The 23807-nt window shown below is 45.4% G+C and overlaps 1 protein-coding gene across 2 annotated transcripts in view; it reads left to right on the top strand.

Moving 5' to 3' along the window:
- Positions 1–19383, top strand: part of GAD2 (glutamate decarboxylase 2) — a 43683-nt gene extending 24300 nt beyond the window's left edge. For both annotated transcript variants that reach the window (XM_033165363.1, XM_033165362.1), the window contains 10 exons: positions 3209–3324; positions 4034–4113; positions 5152–5206; positions 7259–7375; positions 8802–8866; positions 10762–10840; positions 12604–12753; positions 15485–15592; positions 17418–17507; positions 18294–19383. In XM_033165363.1, the coding sequence (XP_033021254.1) occupies positions 3209–3324; positions 4034–4113; positions 5152–5206; positions 7259–7375; positions 8802–8866; positions 10762–10840; positions 12604–12753; positions 15485–15592; positions 17418–17507; positions 18294–18467 (1034 nt within the window). In that variant the 3' untranslated portion in view covers positions 18468–19383. The remainder of the gene's footprint in view (positions 1–3208; positions 3325–4033; positions 4114–5151; positions 5207–7258; positions 7376–8801; positions 8867–10761; positions 10841–12603; positions 12754–15484; positions 15593–17417; positions 17508–18293) is intronic.
- Positions 19384–23807: the final 4424 nt, after the last annotated feature.

The following is a 23807-nucleotide window of genomic DNA, read 5'->3' on the forward strand; positions in this document are numbered from 1 at the left end:
GGGACTACCTCCCACTGCTCGCGATTCTCGTATGAAACCACGCTCCAGATTCTTGTCGATAAACTCCTTGAGGTCTTCCATCTCCTTGTCCGACATAGCGTACAGCTTCCCCGTCGGCAACCTCGCCCCTGGCACCAAGTTGATTTGACAGTCGTAGGACCTGTGGGGGGGCAAACGGTCAGCCTCCCTTTCACTGAACACCTCGGCAAATTCCGCGTAAATCTCTGGCAACTGGCCCCTCTTTTCGACTTGGACTGCCGCCGCCACCACCTTCCGGCTCTCGCTGCTCCTCTCACCCAGACAGTGTTCCACGCAGTGAGCGGAGCCAAACGTCAAGGACCTCTGATGCCAGGCCACCACAGGGTCATGTCGGTTTAGCCAGCTCATTCCCAACACGATGGGCGGCCCTGCCAAGGTTGTGACGTTAAACGCTATGACCTCCGCATGCCCCCCAATCTTCATGCGCATCGGCGGGGTTTGATGGGTGATTTCACCCCCCAACAGCTTTCTCCCATCAATCGTCGACACCTGGAGGGGAAAGTCCAACGGGAGCAAATGCAGCTGGTGCTCCAGCGCGAAATCCCTACTGAAAAAATCCGCACTTGCCCCCGAGTCTAACAAGGCCTGGACCTCCAATGGATGGCCATTAGGGAGCTCGAGAGTCACTCTGACCACGATGCTAGGCTTGGGCGCTTCTGGTCGGGGCACTTTCACTGCTGTTCCGCCTGACTGCTGGCCCCTCCTCTCTCCAGCCAGGCTGCCTCGTTTCCCTGCGGATCCGCCTTGACCTGTTCAGGCTGAACTGTCCCCGCCATGCCCTGCCATCCCCTCCTCTGGGGACACGCCCGAGCAAAATGTCCTGTCTGGGAACACACATAGCACCTGAGTCCCGTCTTAGGAGCCTTGCTTTCCCCCTTTCGCCCGCTCCCTGGCGCCTGCAGCAGCTTGGCCGGTGCTCCTCCAATCTCCATGGGCTCTGGCTGAGACTGTATCCTTTGTACATTCCCACCACCGCCTGGAACGCGGTTGCTGAAGTAACGCTCCGCCCTCTGCGCCCCCTTCAGCCGAGCGCGCTCCTCCAACCTGACCCCAATGGAGAGGCAGACCCGCGCCAGTTCATTCATGTCCTGAGGGCGCGGGCAACGGGCCAGCTCATCCTTCACCTCTTCATTGAGGCCCCCCATGAACATAGCTTGAGTCTGTTCTCCCATCAAGTCCCATCCCACGCTATGGATCAGCATCGAGAATCGGGCCCAATAATCGCGCACCGTCATGGCTCCCTGCTTAAGCGTCAGCAGCTCCTGCTGAGCCACGTCCTTCTGAACCGAAGACACATACATCGCATCCATAGCTTGAAAAAATTGCGTGACACTTTCCAGACATTTATTCTTCGAGGCTATTAAAGGCCGAACCCACGCCTTGGCCCCCGCCTCCAGATGAGTAATTACGTACGCAATCCTCTCCCTGTCGTGGGTGAAATCCCCCTCCTGCAGTTTCAAGGCATACTGCATCTCAGTCTTAAAATCCAAATAATCACTGGGGTTGCCCCCAAATCTGCTCACCAATCCACTCAGCTTCCTTCCCACGGCCCCTGGCTGCCCATGCTGCTCCAATTGCCGTCGCTCCTCCAACCGGGCATTGAGCAGTTTCACATGGCCCTCCAGCTCACCGTTCCGTGCCTGGACCGCTGCCAATTGCTGCCGGGTTCCTTTCAGCTCCTCGTCTCTTTGCCCAATTAATGTCTCCAAAGCCTCCACACGTCTCTGAAGAGCGTTCAGCTGCTCCCCAGCAGCAAGCAATCTCGCCTCCTCCGAGCTCATTTTGCCTCTTCACAGCCGATCCAAAAGATAACTCTCACGAGCAACAGGCAATGAGTGCGGGCATGCTGTCAGGATACGCTTGATTGATGCTCATGAGAAAGAACGCTCCGGAGGCAGGCAGCTTCAAAAGAACTAAGCTAATTTATTGAGCAGGCTATTTACAAGAGCGAAGCTAAAACACGTCTGTTCATTTCAAATCAGATGCCCGCACTGGGCTCCTCCTATTCCCCTTCCAGCAAAGCATCCTGGGAAATTTCCAGCCCCTTCTTCCCCCTCCCCTTCTCTTGTCAGCTAACGAAAGATTTTGACCTCTGTCCCAGTTCTCAGCTCTAAGCTGCCGCTGTGAAACTGTGCTCTCAGCTTCCCCCCCTTTTTCGTCCCCCTCGCTGGAATTCGGGGAATCCGAGCCAGTATCACTGCTGCTGAGAAGAGGAGCCACTTCTCTATATTTCCCAAAGCTTTCCTGTCGTTCCGGGGGGGGGAACCTCCCTGACAGGTTGCATGGCAGTGGTAGGCAAGGAAGAGAAGCCACAGATGCAACTCTTACCTTAGTATGGTAGGTTACATTCCAGCCATGCCATAATGAAAGATTTCCATGCACACACCGCATCTCTCCATTCTCTGTCTAAGGAAGCAATAGGCATAATAAACACGGGTGGTGCTGTGGTCTAAACCACTGAGCCTCTTGGGCTTGCCAATCAGAAGGTTGGCGGTTAAAATCCCCGCAACAGGGTGAGCTCCCATTGCTCTGTCCCAGCTCCTGCCAACCTAGCAGTTCAAAAGCACGCCAGTGCAGGTAGATAAATAGATACCGTTGCAGCTGGAAGGTAAACGGCGTTTCCATGCGCTCTGGTTTCCATCACAGTGTTCCGTTGCACCAGATGCGGTTTAGTCATGCTGGCCACATGACCTGGAAAGCTGCCTGTGGACAAAACGCTGGCTCCATCGGCCAGAAAGTGAGATGAGCGCTGCAACCCCATAGTCGCCTTTGACTGGACTTAACCATCCAGGGGTCGTTTACCTTTACCTTTTTACCTATAATCTCAGTTCAGGAACACATGGCCTATGGAGAATCTCACGGGCCAGGCAGAGTGGTCTGGAGGGCTACTTTTCACTCCTGGGCCTGAGGTTCCCCAGTCCAGTTCTAGAGTGCAGCCCAAGGTCCAATCTACTGTAGGTGGACTCAAGGACATGCTCTGTGGGTTTTCTCCATGGCGGGTGGGAAACGGAGCAACGGGTTCCCTTACCTAAGATCAAGCCAGGCCCTCTAAATGAGAAATGTATCTTGTCTTGAAAATGTTGCATGACCAGTATACTGGTAGTTTGTGCTTAAATCTTTTGTGCCGTTATGAATAGAGGAAGTAACGATGTATTACTGTGGACTCCAGGTGGTGCCATATCTAACATGTATGCTATGTTGATTGCACGTTTCAAGATGTTCCCGGAAGTTAAAGAGAAAGGAATGGCAGCTATTCCAAGACTGGTTGCCTTCACATCGGAGCATGTAGGTGTTTTCTCTTTTGCTAGCCTCACTTCTTTGCTGATTAAACCAGGCTCCTTCAAACGCCCTTTGGGGAAAGACATAATCGTTTTCCTACTGTAACATGAGAGTCCTTTGTTTATTTTTTGTGTACAAATGAGTTATGAGCTATGACTCCCCTCCTTCTGAAATGTGCTGTGTCGGTTATGTTGGGAAAGTGTGTTTATATGAAGCTGTTGGATCTCGGGGTGACCTTTCGTAGGTTCCATTTATGTCCATCTCATGCAGCCTTCCCCAACATGGCGCTCTCCATGCTGACCACACTGGCTGGGACAGTTGCTGTAGTCCAAAACATCTGAAAGACACCAAGCTGGGGAAGACTAATCTAATGTAACTCCTGTGGTGTCCAAGAAAAAGACAGCCACCTGGGAGCATTTAGCAACATCAGCACTTCAGAGTTCAAAGCTCTTCCACATACGTTCTGTCAGCCCTTATTAAATTGCATTCGGTGGTTGACTAAACACCTAATCACCGAACAGTCATGCTATAGATGTTTAAGGTCTCCACACAGAACTTCCCATTCATTTCACCAGGGCTTGCAAACAGAGTCTCATTTGCGCAGGAATAAGGGCTTGCTGGATTGTTCCCATAAGTGCTGCTTCGTGATTCTTTTTACAGCTGAAGAAGCGAGGCTGCTGTAAACATTGCAAAAATAACCCATGTGCTTTTTCAGAGTCATTTTTCTGTGAAGAAAGGAGCAGCAGCCTTAGGAATTGGTACTGACAGTGTGGTTTTGATCAGGTGTGATGAAAGGTAAGCACGGCCGTATGAATGACCGCAGGAATAGCCATTCTTTGAATGCAGCAGAAAGAACAATTTTTAAAATAATAATAATAATATGGCCTGTTCATATAATATAGCCTTGCGTCATGTTGGGCTAAGGAAGCTCTGCCACATAGATGCTGGGCATTTTTCAGAGAGTTCAAAAAGTGGTTTATAGCAAGTTTGTTGAGCCAAACTCGTGGCCCCAGGGCTGTACCAGCAGAGTTATATATTTATTGACCTGCACAATACCTTTTTGGGTTGCAAAAGATCTGTCAAGCACCATGTGGACATTAGTTAGTGAACTGTGAGTTCAGGAGCAAGGGCCCTTGAGTACATCAAATGTACTAAAAAACCATAACTCTGTATTCAGTCATTTGACATAGTCCACCCACTTCACTATGGATAAGTTGAGATTCACATAAACACTCAGATTTGCAAGAAAATAATAATAATAATAATAATAATAATAATAATAATAATAATAATAATAATAATAATAATAATGTAAAGTATACATTATTATTAATAGTACTGTACTAAGATACTGCCAACCTAGCAGTTCGAAAGCACGTCAAATTGCAAGTAGATAAATAGGTACCGCTCCAGCCGGAAGGTAAACGGCGTTTCCGTGTGCTGCTCTGGTTCACCAGAAGCGGCTTAGTCATGCTGGCCACATGACCCGGAAGCTGTAAGCCGGCTCCCTGAGCCAGTAATGCAAGATGAGCGCCCCAACCCCAGAGTCATCCACGACTAGACCTAACGGTCAGAGGTCCTTTTACCTTTACCTTTACTAAGATACAGGACCTGTTTGCAAACCTCTTCAACTGACTCAAATTCAGTTAAGGTGGCAGATGATGGAGGGTGGAATGAATCACTTTCCAAGTGGCTAGTTAGGTTTATAAATGGTGGGTAGAACTTTTCATAAATCACTATCTTATCTAAGTTAACTAACCTGAGTAGTGGATGGAAAGAGCTAATAGCAAAGCCATGGTATTTTGATTCCCCCCCCCCCTTTTTCTATTGCAGAGGCAAAATGATCCCATCTGATCTTGAAAGGAGAATTGTTGAGGCAAAGCAAAAGGCAAGTAGATTTCCACCTACAGTCAGTAATTTGTATAGGAAAACATACCGTTTTGGGAAGTGAGGCAAGGCCTATGCAATTTCAATCATTGTTTTAAAATTTGAGTTGCCTTATAAATCCACACACAAATATTCCCCCCCCCTTGAAATGAGAGTTAATGAGGAGTTGGACCAATGCACTGAAAGAAACCTGTCCAAAAAATAGACTATTCCGAAATAACTTAGGCATCACAAAGTGATTCACTGAGTGTGCATGTGCAAGAATGTTGGGTCACCCCAACTCTTTTGACCTCTCTCCATGCTCTAGACTCTGTGATTGTAGGAGGCGCAGGCCCATTGGCGGAGAGCATGCATTTTTGCATGTAGAAAGTCCCACATTCGTTCTCAACAATTTTTAAAAATTGGAACTGTCTGGTTTTCAACAAACTGTTTCTTACACTGCCCAGCTGAGGCCAGAAGAGTGTAAGTTACTCATTCAACAGAGTTCAAAATTGCAAAGTAAACCTAGCCTTTCCAGATGCTCATTTTTACTCCCTGCTAGGAAAAGCCTTGTGCAAAAGCCAAACAGCTGGACACATTTTGTCGCCTTAGCAGTTTGCTGCCACCTGCGGGCAGAAGCATCAATGACATGAGCAAATTAAAAGGATGAAGAGAGAATGTCGATGGGTCGCAACATTGGGCTTATCCGCACTTAGCTTTTGCTCCACTCTCTCCAGGCATAGATCTGGGCTTAAAAGCTGCATGTCTGAGCGTTTTGGGGGGTGGGGGTTTGGTAGAGCTTTTTGTCCCAGAGTTTTCCCTACAAAAACCCACTCTTTAGTGCTCAGTTGGGTTTTAAGCAGGTTGCCCTTTGCACTGATTGAGATTTAAAGAGCAAGTTTTCACAGGGAATGCTCTGGAGCAAAAGAAGAAGAAGAAGAAGAATGTGCACTCAGACACATAGCTTTAAAGCACGGACCGTTCCTTGAAAGAGCGGAGGAAAGGTCAGTGTGGATAAGCCCATTTGCTAAGGGTATTATAGGGCAGTGTGCAAATAAAATAAAATAAATAAAAGGTGTCCGTTTCAGTCCCTCCCAACATCTCTAGATAGGACTGGGGAAATAGTCCTGCCTGAAACTCTAGAGAGCTATTGCCAGTCCATGTAGAAAGACGAAGCCAAGATGTGCAAGTGGCAGTCTCTTATAACATCTAAGCTTTGCTTGACAGCATAAATCAGGCATGTTTCTTAGATGTTGAGTCTGTGATTACTGGTATGCCGCGCCCTAATGATATTGTTTCACGTCGCCCCAATCTCTGCTTAGTGGTGCATGTGATTCCAGGGATCTCGGGTGCTTAGCTAGGGTTTGTGTTTCCTTTTGGGAATTAGGCACAGCGGAGACTGTGGTGTCTTTAGGATATATGGTTTATTTACACACATATATACCACCTGAGCCTATGATGGAGGTGTGGATAGCATTATGCCCCAAGAGGGTCTCTTGCTTCTCCCATAGGTGCAGCAGTCTTGGGTCTCAAAGACAGAAAATCAGTCATGCTCTCTGTCTCTTTGTTACAGCCTATCACAGCCAGCCCATATGATGTTCCTGCCCCCCCTTTCTTTTTCCTTCTCACAGCTAACAGACTCAAACAATTTCCCTGGATTATCTCCTCCAAACCAAAATCCTACACCCTTTAAAGCCTTTGGTCTCTGCCCACTAACACACACTAGAGGAGAGGCCCTACCCCCCATCTGGTCTGGCATAGTCTTCACCCCCTTAAAGGCTTTCCTGGTGAGTTAATGACTCGGCCATTATCAGCTTTGTTCCTCCACTGACCCACACTCTCAGCCATGCTTGGCCTGTTAGCAAGAAATGCATCCAGCAGGAGGATCTGGCACCCAGGAGTTTCGGGGATCCTTGCCTCCCCCATAACTTACAACAGTATTAAGCCTCTTCCCAACAGGGCTGTTGTGACTGAAAGATGCTCAGTTTCAGAAAATAGTCTCTATGTCTAAAGGAAATTTTATCCACTGGAACATTTTCCTGTTGTTGTTTTTGTTGTTGTTTTCTTCCTGCAGGGATTTGTTCCTTTCCTAGTGAGCGCCACAGCAGGAACTACAGTCTATGGGGCATTTGATCCACTTATAGCTATTGCAGATATCTGTAAAAAGTACAAGATCTGGATGCATGTTGATGTGAGTACAGAATTGCAGTCTAAAAGGACTGAGCTACAAAACAGTAAGCTGGCAGAGCCAAAACCATGCTGTTTAAAGTGGAAATGCATTTTCTAGCAGAGTCTCTGAAGGATGTTGAGAACCCCAGATTCTGGAAGCTGACAAGGAGAGCAGGAAGGTGTGGGCCATCTCATTTTATTTTCCCCTAGTTTTTGATATTCAAAGCTGTATCACCTCGAGCTCTTTTGGTTAGTAGCAAGTAGTAGCCCCATCCTATAGGAATGTGACTACGTATTTATTTATTTAAGAACATTAGAAAAGGCTATTTATTTATTTAAGAACATTAGAAAAGGCTACTAGATCTGGCCAAAGGCCCATCTAGGCCAGCATCCTGCTGTCATGGTGGCCAAACCCGCAAGCCAAATTTGTGTACAACAACACTCTCCCTACCCAAAAACTGGTATTTGAAGCATACAGTACTGCCTTCAACAGTTAGAGCTGGTTCATTCTAGGCGGCTGTGTAACTTCTGCTAGGTTGCTAGGTCATGTGACCAAATTAGAAAGGGTTTGGAAACAGGTGTGAGTGCACCCCTGCCCCATTGTGCCCCCATCACTCCCTTGTTGGGGGACTTGTCTTGGCCAGGGGTATAAAATGGGGGGGTTCCATTTTTGGGGGGGGGGCACTGGCAGGGCAGTGTGAAGAGGATGCAACAGGCATGCATGCCCCGGACACAGTGAAAACATGCTCCGTCGCTGATCCTGGCCTCAGCTAAGCCAGCTACAGCAGAGCTCGGCTGAAGGACTTACACTGCTGTACCTCTGACTGAGTTGGAATGAGGGACTTGAACTGGGTTAGCCCCAGCTAACCCCAGACTCAGACAGAGATTCGACTATTTCAAACTCCACTCACTCATCCCAGAAGATCTAGAGTTTTGGATTGCTCCTTTGCTTTTTTAATTTTTTTTATAAAACTGGGAAAACAGCTTATGATTTATCGGTACCTCCTCCTCTTCCCCCCCCCCCCACTGCACAAACACCCATGCTCCTCCCTGACCGTTGGTCCTGTTGACTAGAGCTGGCAAAGTCTAGCAGCATCTGGAGGGCCACAGATTCCCCTCTCCTGTTACAGCACGACGTTTGTCTGCATGGAATTGACAAAATGCAAGGGGACAGTCACTTGAATTGAAGGGCTTAAGGTATTTCTTTTCTACAGCCACTTAAACCAAGGCCAGCATTGCATCATGTGGTTGTAAATTTCAAATGTGCACTTAGGGAACACGTTTCATACACTTTCCCTGTTTTGAAATTTCCTCAACAATATATATATATTTGGCTGCTTCCCTGATCACACAAGGAGAACATTCAGAAGTGACTTGCGGGTTTAGATATTAGAGCCTTGAAATCCATACTACTGAATACAATTAATGCTCTTTCTTTTCTTTTCCAGGGAGCGTGGGGTGGTGGGCTGCTGATGTCAAGGAAACATAAATGGAAATTAAATGGTGTTGAAAGGTAGGGATTATGGACATGTCATTAAATATCACTTATGTGCTGCAGTGACTGATGGAAATATTATTAGACACTGCTCATATGCTGTCTTAAATTCCTGCAAATTTAAAACCAGTCAATATCCTCTTGTCAAATGTAGCAGCAGAAACTATTTTTCAAGTTCAAATCATTATTGAAATATTTGACCAAATCTTTGCAAAGCATAAGAACCTGCTGCTGTTCCTTTTACGTTGCTGCTGCTGCTGTTATTGTTGTTGTTGTTTATTAAATTTGTATACCGCCCTTCATCCAGAGATCACATAAAAAATACAAAATGAGAATACAAATACATAATAAATACAAAATAACAAATCAATAACCCCCCTCCCACAAACACATTTAAAATATTTAGCCAAAGGCCTACCGGTAGTTAAAAAGAAACGTTTTCACCTTGTGCCTAAAGATATGTAATGAAGGCACCAGGCGAGCATCCCTGAGGAGAACATTTCACAAATGGGGAGCCACAACAGAAAATGCCCATTCTCATGTTGCCACCCTCCAGACCTTTTGAGGAGGAGGCTCACAAAGAAGGGCCTCAGATGATGATTGCAGGATCTAGGTCTGTCCATATGGGGAGAGGCGATCCTTAAGGTATTGTGGTCCTGAGCCATTTAAGGCTTTATAGGTCAAAACCAGCACTTTAAATTGGGCCTGGAAACTAATTGGCAGCTAGTGGACTTGGGCCAAGATTGGTGTAATATGCTCAAACTGTGTCGCCCCGGTGAGCAACCTGGCCGCTGAATTCTGCTGATGTTTCCCAACCGTCTTCAGAGGCAGCCCTACGTATAATGTGTTGCAGTAATTTAACCTAAAGGTTACCAGAGCATAGACGACAGAAGTTAAGCTATTCCTGCCCAGACAAGGGTGCAGCTGGGCCACCAGTCAACTCCCCATGACATCCAGACACAGGGAACTGTGGTTTGTTTGGTTAGTGAAAACAAGGTTAGTGAAGTAATAGTACCACTGTATTCCGCTCTGGTCAGACCTCACCTGGAATACTGTGTCCAGTTCTGGGCACCACAGTTCAAGAAGGATACTGACAAGCTGGAACGTGTCCAGAGGAGGGCAACCAAAATGGTCAAAGGCCTGGAAACGTTGCCTTATGAGGAACAGCTTAGGGAGCTGGGTATGTTTAGCCTGGAGAAGAGAAGGTTAAGGGGTGATATGATAGCCATGTTCAAATATATAAAAGGATGTCTTATAGAGGAGGAAAAAATGTTTTTTTTTGCTGCTCCAGAGAAGCAGACATGGGGCAATGAATTCAAACTACAAGAAGATTCCACCTAAACATTAGGAAGAACTTCCTGACAGTAAGAGCTGTTCGACAGTGGAATTTGCTGCCAAGGAGTGTGGTGGATTCTCTTTCTTTGGAGGTCTTTAAGCGCAGGCTTGAGAGCCATCTGTCAGGAATGCTTTGATGGTGTTTCCTGCTTGGCAGGGGGTTGGACTGGATGGCCCTTGTGGTCTCTTCCAACTCTATGATTCTATGATTCTAAGCCAGGATACCTATTCAAGGTACCACTCTCTCATTAACCATAGCTTAAACAACTATGGACCTGTAGAAAGACATCCACTGGGAAAGCTCCAAGCTGAAAAACCTCTGTCATTTCTAAAGAACATTATCTGTGCCAATACATTTAAATGAACTGTTCTTGGGTGTTCGTAAAAAGCCTGATTATGGCATGAAATAATAACTCCACGTTGCTTTCTTTTTTAGCTGCTTGGCTAATTTTCAGCCTTACTGTTCTGGCCATACAAGAGCCGCCTTTTTGTTTTGGTTTTGCTGTTTGCATTTTATGCCTCTGTGACTGCAATCCACTGTTACCGCACCTCATGTTAAAGTTTGGTTGCTGTTCTAGGGCCAATTCTGTGACATGGAATCCACACAAAATGATGGGGGTCCCGCTGCAGTGCTCTGCTCTGCTCGTTCGAGAAGAGGTATGTTTGCATCCATATTGACATCTTTCACCTGAAAAAGATTAATAATAAATCTGTAGTCAGCCTGAAATCACCAAAAAAAAAATGGATGCAGTGGTTGTTGGATAGAAATGGGGATATCAGGAGGTGGAGTCAGGCATAGGTCAGCAATAAAACAAAAAAGCACCCAATGGCAGTGAAGTTAACTCTTTATTCAGAGAAACAAAACAGCTCAGTCACAGCAACCCTTCTCAATAGTTTTTGACCCAATGAGACAGTTGTGAGGACTGATGGTCTCCACCTTCTCCTGCTCTCCAAGGCTCCTTCTCCAGTTCCTTCCCCAGCAGCCTAAGACTCCTTCACCCTGTCTTTCTTTTCCCAACTTGTATGGAATATCATGGGGGATTCCGTGATGGGGGCACTATGCTACTTTAGCAGACGAGTGAATATGAGAAGCAAATGGGGTTTCCAAAAGGTTCCTAGCTTCCCTTACTATGGATTTAAGAGCTCAGCAACGCATGGTTGGTTACTAGGCGCTCCCATCTTCACAGCAGCCAGGGCAGGAATAGCCAACATTGTGTCCTCCAGATGTTGTGGACTACAGTTCCCATTATGCCTGACCGCTGGCTGTGCTGGCATGGGATGATAGGAGCTGGAACACAACAGTTTCTGGAGGGTGCCCCATTGGCTACCTCCGGCCTGGGGGCTGCATGGTAGGAGGTGAAGCAGAAAATAGCACATATTCAGCTGAATTGTTTATAGAGCTGGGGACGAGGGTAATAGCTACAGTGGCAAGAATATATTTATGTGATGATGTTGCAAGCGAGTCTGCGCAGAGTGTATGGAGCCTGGGCTGCCCTCTCGGCCTTGCTGATGTGGTCAAAAGGAAAGCAGACCATTGCATTTGGCACCATCTCAGCTGCAGGAATTTCCAGAAGGAGGTGTACGAGACGTCATCCAAACCTCTTAGGGACTCCACTCCAGATTTGTGTAGGGTTCGCTCCTTAGCCTTTTTTTTCTCCGAAAGGTGTCCCACAAGCATGGACGAAAATAATGCTCTTGACTTCATAATATAGTCCTTGTACCTAAGGGACCGCCTCTCCTGGTATGTCCCGTGTAGGACCTTAAGGTCCTCAAATAATAATCTTTTGTAGGTCCCGAGCAACAAAGATGCTAGGTTGGCCTCAACTAGGGCCAGGGCCTTCTCAGTATTGGCCCCGACTTGGTGGAACAGTCTATCACAAGAGACCAGGGCCCTGCGGGATTTGGCATCTTTCCGCAGGGCCCGCAAGACGGAGCTGTTCCAACTGGCCTTTGGGTTGGTTGCTGTTTGATATTTATGCTTCATTCTTTTATTGGTGGGTTATTTGAAAATGAGACTGCAGTTTTAATATTGAATTTTTAAATTTGTATTTTAATCTGTTATTTTAAATTGATTGTGTTTATGTTTTTGCTGTGAATTTTAATTGGTGTTAGCCGCCCTGAGCCCGGTTTTTGGCTGGGAAGGGCGGGGTATAAATAAAAATTTATTATTATTATTATTATTATTATTATTATTATTATTATTATTATTAAAGATACAACTGATGCCCACTTCTGCCAGCACTGGAGCCTGTATCCTTTCCTTAGGAAACCTGTCAAAGTCACGAGGCCTTCACAAACACACATCAGCTGTTCCTCGCAGCACAGCCAGGGATGGGGAATTGTTTGCAAGCGCTTTCTTGAATCAGTAAAGCTTCCATGTTATTCCACTTGCCCTTCAGAGTGTGTCTGCTTCTTTAAAGGGCCTGATGCAAAGCTGTAACCAAATGCACGCTTCCTACCTCTTTCAACAAGATAAGCACTACGACCTGTCATATGACACTGGGGACAAAGCCTTGCAATGCGGGCGCCATGTTGATGTCTTCAAGCTATGGCTGATGTGGAGGGCAAAGGTGAGTATTTAGAATGGAAGAGGGAGCGAGGGAGTCAGAAAAAGAGAGGGGAAAGTACCGGTAGGTGTCTTATTTCCCTCAGGGAGGTACAATTCCCAGACTTCCCTGGAAAAAGTGACTCATCATCATAATACTATCATCATCATCATCATCATTTATTATTATTATTATTAGTAGTAGTATTATTATTAAACTTATTGGCTTCTTTTCTGTCTCTCTAAGTGAGTCACAGTCTATTGCTAAACCATTATAGTAATTGTAGCTCTGTAAGGGTAATAGGGGCCTCCTAACAACTCTCAGCATGCTTCGCAAACTACAATTCCCAGGATTCTTTGGGGGAAGCCGTGACTGTTTAAAGTGGCCCGGTGCACTTTAAATGCATGGTATGAATGGGGCCTTTGTCATATAAAGTGACTGGTTGGGATTTTGTACTGCGGTATATATGGATGGGTGTGTAATTGTGAGCATTATTGGTTGAATAACACCATGTTATCTTAATAGGGGTTTTTAAAAATTTATTTCATTATAAATACATTGTATTGCGTTTGAGTTCTGTTTTGTACACCGCTTTGTGATTCTTTTGAATGCAAAGCAATTAAGAATTTTGCTAAAATAAGTAAATGTTGGTTGCTAGGCAACTGCGGCTGAGCGTTCATACAAGAGCTGTCTCTGGGAAAGCCACTGCCCTCCCTAACACGAGCTTTCTGTGCGTGAAATAAATAAAAAGCACAAACCTGGGAGTGAACAAATGAATAATAATTGCCAATTCACCTTTCAGCCATGAGGAATTGAGTGCCTCTTTCAAGCTTCGATCCTATGGCATCATGGAGCAGTTGCTGCACCCCTACTCCAGCCAATTTGGCAGCCTAACAATTCTGTTTTAGCGTAATCAGGCTAAAAGCTTTCGAGAACGACAAGAGGATTTTGTTGTATGAATTCTTAAAACTAGACATGGCAAAACTGTGACTAGAACACCTGCTTCCATTTTATGCAGCAATTAGGAGCGGGCGTAATATTGACGCGGGGAAACCAATTATAAATCTGTTGTTTTCTAGGGGCATATTTGTAAAGACTCTCCGAGGACCAGCTTATTTCGCAGTTTGGAAATATTGCCAAATATAATGCTTCCTGCTGAGTGGTTTCAGATTCCTCCCCCAAGATTTCCTTTAAGATGAACAAATTCATTTACTACAATGGCCTGCAGGAAAATACACATTTCATGCAGCTGTAGCTGTTTTTGCCACCCATTGTTGGCATCATCTTATAGCTAACCTTAACCAGGTTGCCGTTGCTTTAAGTTAGGTGTGTGTGCATCATTTTTTATCCAACAAGGAAATGTACACCATGTCCCAGTTATAGAGGCCTTACAGCTGCTCCACGAAGCTCCTGGTTTCTCTGTATGTCGATGCAAAAAGAGGAAATGAAAGGAATTATCCAGGACCTAACAGCACCACAACACATAGCTGGTGGGTCACAAGTTTTGTAGGCCCAACAGACTGAGTGAAATCAAGGTGATTTAACTCACTGATTTTATCCACTCAGGAAAAGGAGAGGGTGATTTAAATCAAGTTTCACACTGACTAAATTCATATGTTTCTTGAAATGTGAAATTAACAGTTCATGTCCGGTGATCTCCGTCCGTAAGTAAGAACACAAAAGGCTGCATTCTAACTATGCCTACTCAGAAGGAAGCCCTACTGGATTCAATAGGAAAACTTTGCCCAGAACTTTCCAGGAGCTTGAGCAATAATAAATACAATATGCAGCCTGCTCCTTTTGCTCCTTTTTAAGGAGGACCTTGAGCAAGGCCTCCTGTGAGTGAGCAGAGAGGGTTTTAAGGTGGGATGTGGTGCAGATACCCCATTTGTGATCTTCAATTGGGTAGCCTATTTCTGATTCCCATACAATTCAGAGACCTTCAGCATGCTAATAGATTGCTGTATATTAGAGAAGCAGCACCCTTCAGGTCATATGCTGATCTGTTGCATAAGGATTCAAACAAGGCAAGTGTTAGTTTCTTCTTAAAACAGTGCCTGCTGTGATGCTTTTTTTTCCTTTTCTTTTCCACTGCATCCTCCAAAATCAGAAAAATATATTGTAAGGTTCCTGTGATGGCGCTTCACGAGTAACAGAGCAGGAACCCAAACAGTCTTTTGGCAGTTTTATTGTGCAAACTATTTACAGTGCAGAGCTACAAAAAGCATGTCTGTCTTAGTCACTGGCAGAATCCGGGAGTGGCCCCTTCCGGCTCCTTCCCCAGCATAAGGGCTTCGGCACCCCAAATCTCCTCCTACCCTCCTTGTGTTTCATCCCTCTGCACAATTGGGGTGCCGGAAGTGGCGTGCTTCCCTCCTGACCAGCCGAGCGAGGTGAGCGCAGGGTCTCTGCAACATCCCCAAGCCATCTCCCCGCCGGATTCCCGGTTTGCCACTCCCGAGTGACTGAGGTGCTGGGGTTCTTTGCAGCATCCCAAGCCCTCTCCTCTCCCGGCTGGCCCTTTCCCCTTCCTCCCCACTGGAGGTGTGGCTGCTTTTCACACTGGAATCAGGGCTCTCTGTATGCTAACAGATCCTCCTCCGTTCCCTTCAGTGGGCCAGGTGGCAGTTCCCTGACATATATATTTTGTTCTCTTCTGATTGTAAATTGCTTCAGGGGTTCTTGTAGCCAAGCGATATATGCATTTAACAAACCTAACCCTCCTTTCCTCTCTCTTTCTTCCTTTGTTCCAAAGGGCACTGTAGGATTTGAAGCACACATTGACAAATGCTTGGAACTTGCAGAATACCTGTACAACAAAATAAAGAACAGAGAAGGCTTTGAGCTGGTGATTGAGGGAAAGGTGTGTGTGTGTTTATTTTAACATAGCTTTGAAAAGCAAATCCCTCCACACTTATCTAAGAGTAAGCATCACCAAACACAGAAAGGCACACTTCCAAGTAAAAGTGCATTGGGGCTGCACTGTTTGAGAACATCTATTACTACACCGTTTTATAGATTGGGGATTTTATTAATTAAAAAGTTGGCCCTGTACTTGCTAATCATAGAGATCAGACTGTTACCAAGGGGCTGTTTGTCAAGTAGTCTTCCCACCCAGTGTGCTGCAAGGAATCGACGTAAGCACTAGCAGAATGATTACCATGCTGATTTATGAATCAGTTGCAAGATCAGTGTAAGGAGCCCAGAGAGCACCTGAATTGGCCGGAACGTCAATCAGCCTTCCTGCCTAGCAGGAAGACAAGAGTGCAGGCCTCCCACAGGCATCTGGTTGGCACTGTGCCATTGGCCTAATCCAGCTGCTTCGTATTATGTTCTTAGGTTGCAAATCTAACCCAGTGAATACATATGTGTATTCCCTATTACATAAAAAGATAAAGGACCCCTGGACGATTAAGTCCAGTCAAAGGTGACTATGGGGTTGCTGCGCTCATCTCGCTTTCAGGCCGTGGGAGCTGGCATTTGTCCAAAGACAGATTTCCGGGTCATGTGGCCAGCATGACTAAACCGCTTCTGGCACAACGGAACACCGTGACAGAAACCAGACCACACGAAAACACCATTTACCTTCCCGCCACAGTGTTACCTATTTATCTACTTACACTGGTGTGCTTTTGAAGTGCTAGGTTGGCAGGAGCTGGGACAGAGCAACGGGAGCTCACCCCGTTGCGCAGATTCGAATCACTGAGTATGGGCACCACAAGTAATACAGTCAAACCTCAGAACTTGAACCAAACCATTGCCAAATGTTTCAGTTCCTGGATGCCGAAAACCCGGAAGTAGGTATTCTGGTTTTCGAACGTTCCTCAGAACTTGAACATTTGATGTGGCTTCCACTGTGCAAAAACCTAGCTGTCAGCCAATCAGAAGCTGCAGCTTGGATCTTAAACATTTCAGAAGTCAAATGGTCTTCTGGAATGTTTTTCCCCACCTGCATTGATGTCAAACTAAGGACACCTAGTGAATTAAAGGAATCCATAGGAAAAATCAAGTCTGCTCTTGAAACCCTAATATATCTCAGTCTCCTCTAACTGGCAGTGGCCCTCCAGGGCTCCAAGCAGAGATCTTTCCTACCCTTGCTGCCAGATCTTTTTAAGTGAAGGCACCAGGAACTGAAGCTCATACATTGTGTGTTCAAAGCATATGCTCTCATCACCTTCTCCTGTATCTATCATTCCTGCCACATTCCTTGGAACACATTAGGTTGGATCCAACATAACTTGAGTTGCACTTAGGTACCATTGAAATCTACAAGTTTCATAACCAGGAACATTTCAAAATTAAAAAGTTAGTCATGGCTATGTGAATACCCATGCATTTCAATGGGAAACAAGTTTAACTAGCATATTCTAAATCCAACCTGTTGCTACTGCTGAGTGCAGAAGGTAAGTAAACAGCACAACCCCGTGCATGTTTACTGAGAAGCACCCTGGGTTTAATGGGGGTTATTCCCTAGGAATTTATACTGGAGACTGCAGCCTAAGTTTATCAGTGGAGGAGCTGAGGTTCAAAAAGGTTGAGGAACAGCACCCTACTCAAGCTTGGGGTTGTTGCATTTTTGCATTTGATCTAGTGTCATAGGAAGAGCTATGTGTGGGAAAGGGGAATGCGTGGATCTTGTGGCAATTGAGCTGCTCATGCAATCTAAGATGTTATTTTCTTTCCATTAGCCTCAGCACACAAACGTTTGCTTCTGGTATGTGCCTCCCAGTTTACGAAATATGGAGGATAATGAAGAAAGAATGAACCGTCTTTCAAAGGTAAAAAAAAGAAGAAGACAATGTGCCCATTTCTATTACAGAATGCACTTTCCCCCTTTTCAAATGAGACCAGACTAGTCCACACCTGCACATATATGCATTTGCATATGAGCAGCAGTTTTGGTCTTTCCCATTCATACCTGTCAGCATTCCCTTCTGTGTTTGCCCCTGCTTTCTGATTTGTTGACTCAGGATCTCTGTATCAGGGAAACTCAGTTTACAGGCAAAAAGCATTAAGATTGCTGTTGTTTTGGGGGTAATATCACGTGGACTGCACAAATTAAATGGGAACGTAAACAGCTGCAAACACACAGTAAATTCCAATGTGGACAATCGCTAAACAGCATTGGAGGCCAGATGTGCAGCATTAACTCAGATCCCTTGCAACTGAAGAGGGTCCCTGACACAGTTATTGTACAAGGCTGCACAGTTTATGGGAGCTTGGGTTGGTTGCTGAGGCCAAGTAGGACAAATGCTACACTGGTGTAAACCCAAGAAGTGGTAGCCAATGAAGGGAGAGACATAGAATGTAGCCATACAGTATATCAGAACACAGGTCAGCCAATAATGTTGAGCGGGAGGGGAGATCAACGGAATGCTGTGACACCAGAACACAGGTCAACCAATGATGTGGTACGGGAAGGGGGAGCAACAGAATGTTGTGATACAGGTGAGTTCCACTGGATGCTATAGGAAGAGGACTGCATGTCTAGCTTGTCCCTAAGAATATGCTAAGAAAAGAGGCAGTAGAATATTAATTTTATTTTTCATACTGTGTCTGTGAAGGTGGCTCCAGTTATTAAAGCCCGAATGATGGAATATGGGACCACAATGGTCAGCTATCAGCCCCTGGGAGACAAGGTCAACTTTTTCCGTATGGTTATCTCCAACCCAGCAGCAGCTCACCAAGACATTGATTTTCTGATTGAGGAAATAGAGCGCCTTGGGCAAGATTTATAATCGTGTGGTCTTCCAGACCCTTCTGAAATGTCTCTCTAGGTAGACAATTAATTTGTCACAAACTGTGGTGAATGTATTTGTAGTTTGTTCCAAAGTGAATCTATTTCTATATTGTGCCGTCAGAGTAGAGTACAATTTAACACTTAAGAACATTGTTCCTCTTTAAAAGTATTTTCCCCCTCCCCCGTTGAGTTTGTGAATATTTCCCAATTAGGTAATATAAAAAGGCTGCATTCAAACAAATCCAGAATAATGAAATGCTCATGATTCCACCCTCCAAATTTTAGTAGTTAGTAAAAGTGATAGTTTACGTTAAAGGTAGCCGAATTTGCCCCCAGACAGTCACAGAACACAGTGAGGGGCATTGTAAAGCCTAAAACACAAAAATGCTTTCAAATAAAGAAATGTTGCCTTTTTTTCTTGGTATATTAGATTAGAACAGAATTTCTAATTTACATACATTTCAGATGTATTTAACTACATATAATTTTACAAAAGAAATATATATATATATTATATATATTAAAAAGATCCTATTTTGTAAAATATAGATTTTTATTTTCTATGGGTTATGAAGACTGCAGGGGCAAAAATAATAACAATAGTAGATATTAAGATCCTTTATTTTCCTTCAGAGAAATTGCATTGAATGCTTATTTTGAGACAGAAGCCCACATAAATTATCCAATAGAAATGTCTCTGTTCTGCTTGTCGCTCTACATCTCCAGAGTTTAGTACTGCAAAAACCTCAAGAGATTATTGCAGCTCTTCAACAACAAAACAAGATCAATGACAGTGAAATTATAAAATCTTTACAATGTTTTCTCAAGTGGCCTATCTAAGCAGACGCACAATCATCATAGAAAGTGCTACCCACGACTAAACACGGCGTTGTATTTGGAGTCTCCTCAATAATCATAATAAAAAGGTCCAAGTTCAGATCAGTTGCTTGTGCCATTGGCATTTTAATGAGCTGCAGGTAAAGGAAGCCTAAAACTTCTTAACATAAGTAGAACAAACCATAAGGCTTACCAGTGAGGGAGCCAAATTTCTGGGTTGACAGCTATGGGGTGGGGTAAATCTTGGAATCACATGGCCAAAATTCACCAAAGCAGAATTCCTTTGTGCAATCCAACCTCTATACATAGATTCAATGCGAGGGGACATAGCTGCAGAAGCGCCTATAATTTTTGCCCTACCATTAGGCAGAGTGAGGCAGCCAGTTTCCGGTGCCATAAAAAGGGCAGCAATTCGGTTTGTTATTTAATTTATTATGGTTGCATTCCCCCCCCCCACCAGGGAGGCAAGAGAGAATTTGGTGGGGGGGGGTTTCTGCCTCAGGTACCAAAATAACTTGAACAGTCATGGGTCCTATGCACCTTGACGCTAACATGGGGTTGGAGAGGCATCTGCCTCTTTGCCTCGGGCAACGAAGGATCTTGGACTGGGCTGTTGGTTGTCCTGCAAGCCACTCCCTGAACTTATGCAGAGATGGAGGATTGCAAGATATGAAGGAAACAGCTTAGAATACACATAAAGCACTTTAGCTTTACCTCTTTGCAGTTTCAGGCACTGTTCCTGCCTTCCCTAGGAAAACCCTCTTCTGATAATGAGGGCCATTTTTATGGCACATTGAAGGCCCACCAAGACTTTACACTTGCAAGTTAGGCCATGTTGCATGCAGGCAGGGTGGGAGGGAAATCCCATCTACAGTACCTGGATTTCACGTCTTGGAGTTGTCTCTACTTATAACACTGGCCAAGTTTTGGGTTTTAGCTTTAACGAGGATCAACACGGCCACGTGGGTTTGTAAAGCAATATTGTTTTACGCTCTCTCAAAATACTTGAAGTAAACCAGTGTGGTGTCGTCAGAATTGATTGAAAACGCTTAAATCTTTTGGTACTGGCTCATCGTAGCATTGCAAAATATAAGCGCAAGGAGATGAATCTGTGTCTGTAATTTGTGTTGCCTTTTAAATTATATTGATAGCAAGGTTTTATTTTTTGTCACCTCGGACTGAGGCTGTGCACTTTAGACTTAAAACTGTACAGTGTTGCCAATCAAACATGTATCGCTGTATAAGCTTGTACAATATATTAACTGAGCTGTCCTTAATTGTGTGGTAGCGGTATTGAACCTTGATATTGTAAGAACTGCATCCGTTCTAGTTTCTCTATTGCTCTCCTGCTTCGGATCACAATCTCTTCCACCCTAAGCTGATTCCTGTGAAACGATGTTTTAACTCTAGACATCAACGCTTAAGCGTTGGAAAGTGGGCAGCTCTGCCAATGAAATCCCTACTCAGATAACAGCAGAGACTATAGAGGCTTCTGTGCATAACGGCTTCTTCCTTCCATTCACTTCATTGAAGGAGGGCAGCCGCAGGATTAAGGAGGGCAGCCAGAGGATCTCCATGAATCAGGGCATTTGAGGACCACCCAGCAAACTCTGCTGCTGTGTAATCTCCATTTAGGTGGTGGTACTGCGACTTCCACTGAATGAAATGGACAGTTGCATGCATGGCAGTCAAACCTGGGATGATAGCTAGTTTGCAACACACCAGCCACATGTTCCTGTTGCCCCAGCAGGGGCAGGGAAGGTATAGGGAGCAATGGCAAAGAGGATTTATAGGCCTGGGTTACATCTTGCATGTGATTTTTTTTAAAAAAATTATTTGTTTGCTTTGCTTAATAAAGCTAACTATGGTCCGTGTAGATATTACTTGTGTGTGCCGACCTGAGATCTTCAACTGGTGTTTTCGTGTGGATGATCACCAGCAGGATTTCCTTTTCCATGTTAACTCTGTTTGTTGCATCTGGAGGGGGGCGGGGAGGGGGGGGGAGAGAACTACATGGCAACCTGTTCTTCTTGTATTCGATTAAAGTATTTTATCTGTGGTGTCACTCAGAACCCAAATAAAAAGTGTAAAAATGTGGCTGACATGTCTCTGCGGGGTTTCCACACACGCCTCCCTCCCTTTTCATTACTGACCTGGGAGATCGTAAGAAGCAAGAACATCTTTTGTGCCATCTTTCACCAAAGGTCATGAGGACTAGGGAGCTTTATTCCAGCTGTCACCCGTTGTCATGTTGTTACTTCAGCACATTTCCTATTAAAATGTGATAAGCACAGAAATAATGGGACACTGTCACAGGCTCTTGATTCCCCTCTTATCTATATATACATAAAGTGGTTTACCTGTTTCATTATCTTATAAGGGGTGTGGGAATCACAAATAAAAGAAAATGCATTTTTTGTAAAGGAGAGGAAAACCCGTATCTCATTTGGCAACTTACGTTTCTCTTAACAAGGAATCTCTTTCTCTCCTTCCTTCCTTCCTTCCTCTTATTGCCTTTCTTTCTTCCACTATAGAACTTCAGGGCAGCTTACATGTAATTCTAGCCGGTCTCCCATTTGGTCCACAGCAATCTCAGCAAGGTTCCATATGCCTTCAGCTCATACATTGTAATGGACCCATAGAAAACATTTCCCCCCATTTTAATGCTTGTCTGCAAGGTTGCCACTGTGTCTGGGACTGGCTGGACGAAGAGGAGTGGTGGGAGGTACCAGCCAGGGGGGATACCCAAGGGAAACACCAGAGGAGGAAGGCTCAGAGCCTGGGGATTGGTGGTGGGACACTGAGGAGAGGTCAGAGGAAAAAAGATTGGGAGGAGGTGCCTGGTGCTGAAGGGGCAACAGGGTTTAGTGAGCAGGGAGAACCGATGACAGGGAGCAGTTCAGACTCTGAGGCTGAAACAGAGGAGGGGAATCAAGAAGCTGCTGAAGAATCCAGGCAGTCCCCCTCTCCTCCTGCGACAAGCTTCCCCCCCCCCCCCCGTTTTCCAAGAATGCACAGGATAGTGAGGAGAGTGGAACAGAGGTCAGAGAAGCTTGAGACTGCTTGGGAGATATCCTGGAGAGGAGGAGCCTTAGAATGGGTGGAAGGCAGGGGCCTTCAGTCCTGGAAACTGCTCTATACTAGGGGCAAGACCGACTGGGACGTGTGGCTGAGTTGTATGCTGTTTCCTTGAACTTCACTGACAACTGACTCTGCTTCTACATGCTGACCTGCATCTGACTCCAGCCCTGACACACTGCCAGCATCCCTATTCAGTGTTCACCGTGAGGGTTAGGAACGTAGGAAGCTGCCTTATGGTAAGGCCATTGGCCCATCTATCTCAGTACTGTCTACACTGCTTGGCAATGACTCTCCAGGGTTTCAGGCAGGGGTATCGCTCAGTCCTATCTGGAGATGCTGGGGATTGAACCTGGGATCTTCTGCATGCATAGCATATGCCCTACCACTTAGCCTTGTTGTGGTCAGGTTTTTGTGGTCAGGTGCAGGAAATCTGTGGTTCTAAAACCATATGGAAATGTGAGCTGCATGAATGTGTCTCCCATCTCCTAGCTGTAAATATCCAAATATTAAAAATGGTTGGTAAAGCAGCTGGGGCAGCTAGCTTTCAGATATCTGAGTCGGGTTTTTGTGTTTTTGTTTTAAAGCAGATGCAAAGGCTTGGATTCTGTGCCCAAATTAAGCCAATTCCAATGCTATTATCCAAAGTGTGTGCACAGCCTTAATTAGCACCCTTCGGGATAAATGGGTAGGAATCGTTACAGCTGGTTTGAAATGGCTGGGAAGAAAGAAGGAGGGGGGGGTCGAGGAGTATATAAATGGAAACATTAGCTGAGCACTGACTCACAGCATTCAATCTTCAAAGCTCACCATCTGTTTGCTCTCCCTTCTCCCAAATTATCCAGCTGCCAAGTACAATAAAGAGGAAGGAAAACAAAGCAATGTTGACCACCAAGAGCAAGCAGAGGGGTACTGCAGCATGTGGGACAACCTGTAGGATCTCCTTTTATCTCGGTCTGCATCATCAGATCATCTTTTTAAAAATGGGTAACCAGGTATCATCAGCTCAGCCTTGCCCAATCTAGATAGGTGTGCATGCAGTATGCCTCTTAACCAGTGCTTTTTTTCAGCTGGAGAGTGCCAGAGTGCAGTTCCGGCACCTCTCAGGTGGGCACCATTGCAGGTAGGCCCTCCCCCTGCCCACTTTTTGCCTTTACGTACTTCTGAGAAGCCCAAAATGAACAATTTAAGTCAAAACGTCACCTAGCTCCTAGCTGTTCCTAGCCGCGATTGGTTAAGCTATGGGCAGAGTCAACTCACATTTCCTTTTCTTCCATCCATCTCCTGTGAAGCAGGCTTTAAGCCTTCCAGCCAGGCCTCAACCATTGTGTGTGTGTGTGTGTGTGTTTGCACAAGGGGGCCCTTCTGAGCTGCCCTAGCTGTCTGCCTGAATCTAAGAGAATGAGGGAGGCAGGGGTGCATT

The sequence above is a fragment of the Lacerta agilis genome, chromosome 12, assembly GCF_009819535.1.
Source record: "Lacerta agilis isolate rLacAgi1 chromosome 12, rLacAgi1.pri, whole genome shotgun sequence".
NCBI classification, from domain to species: domain Eukaryota; kingdom Metazoa; phylum Chordata; class Lepidosauria; order Squamata; family Lacertidae; genus Lacerta; species Lacerta agilis.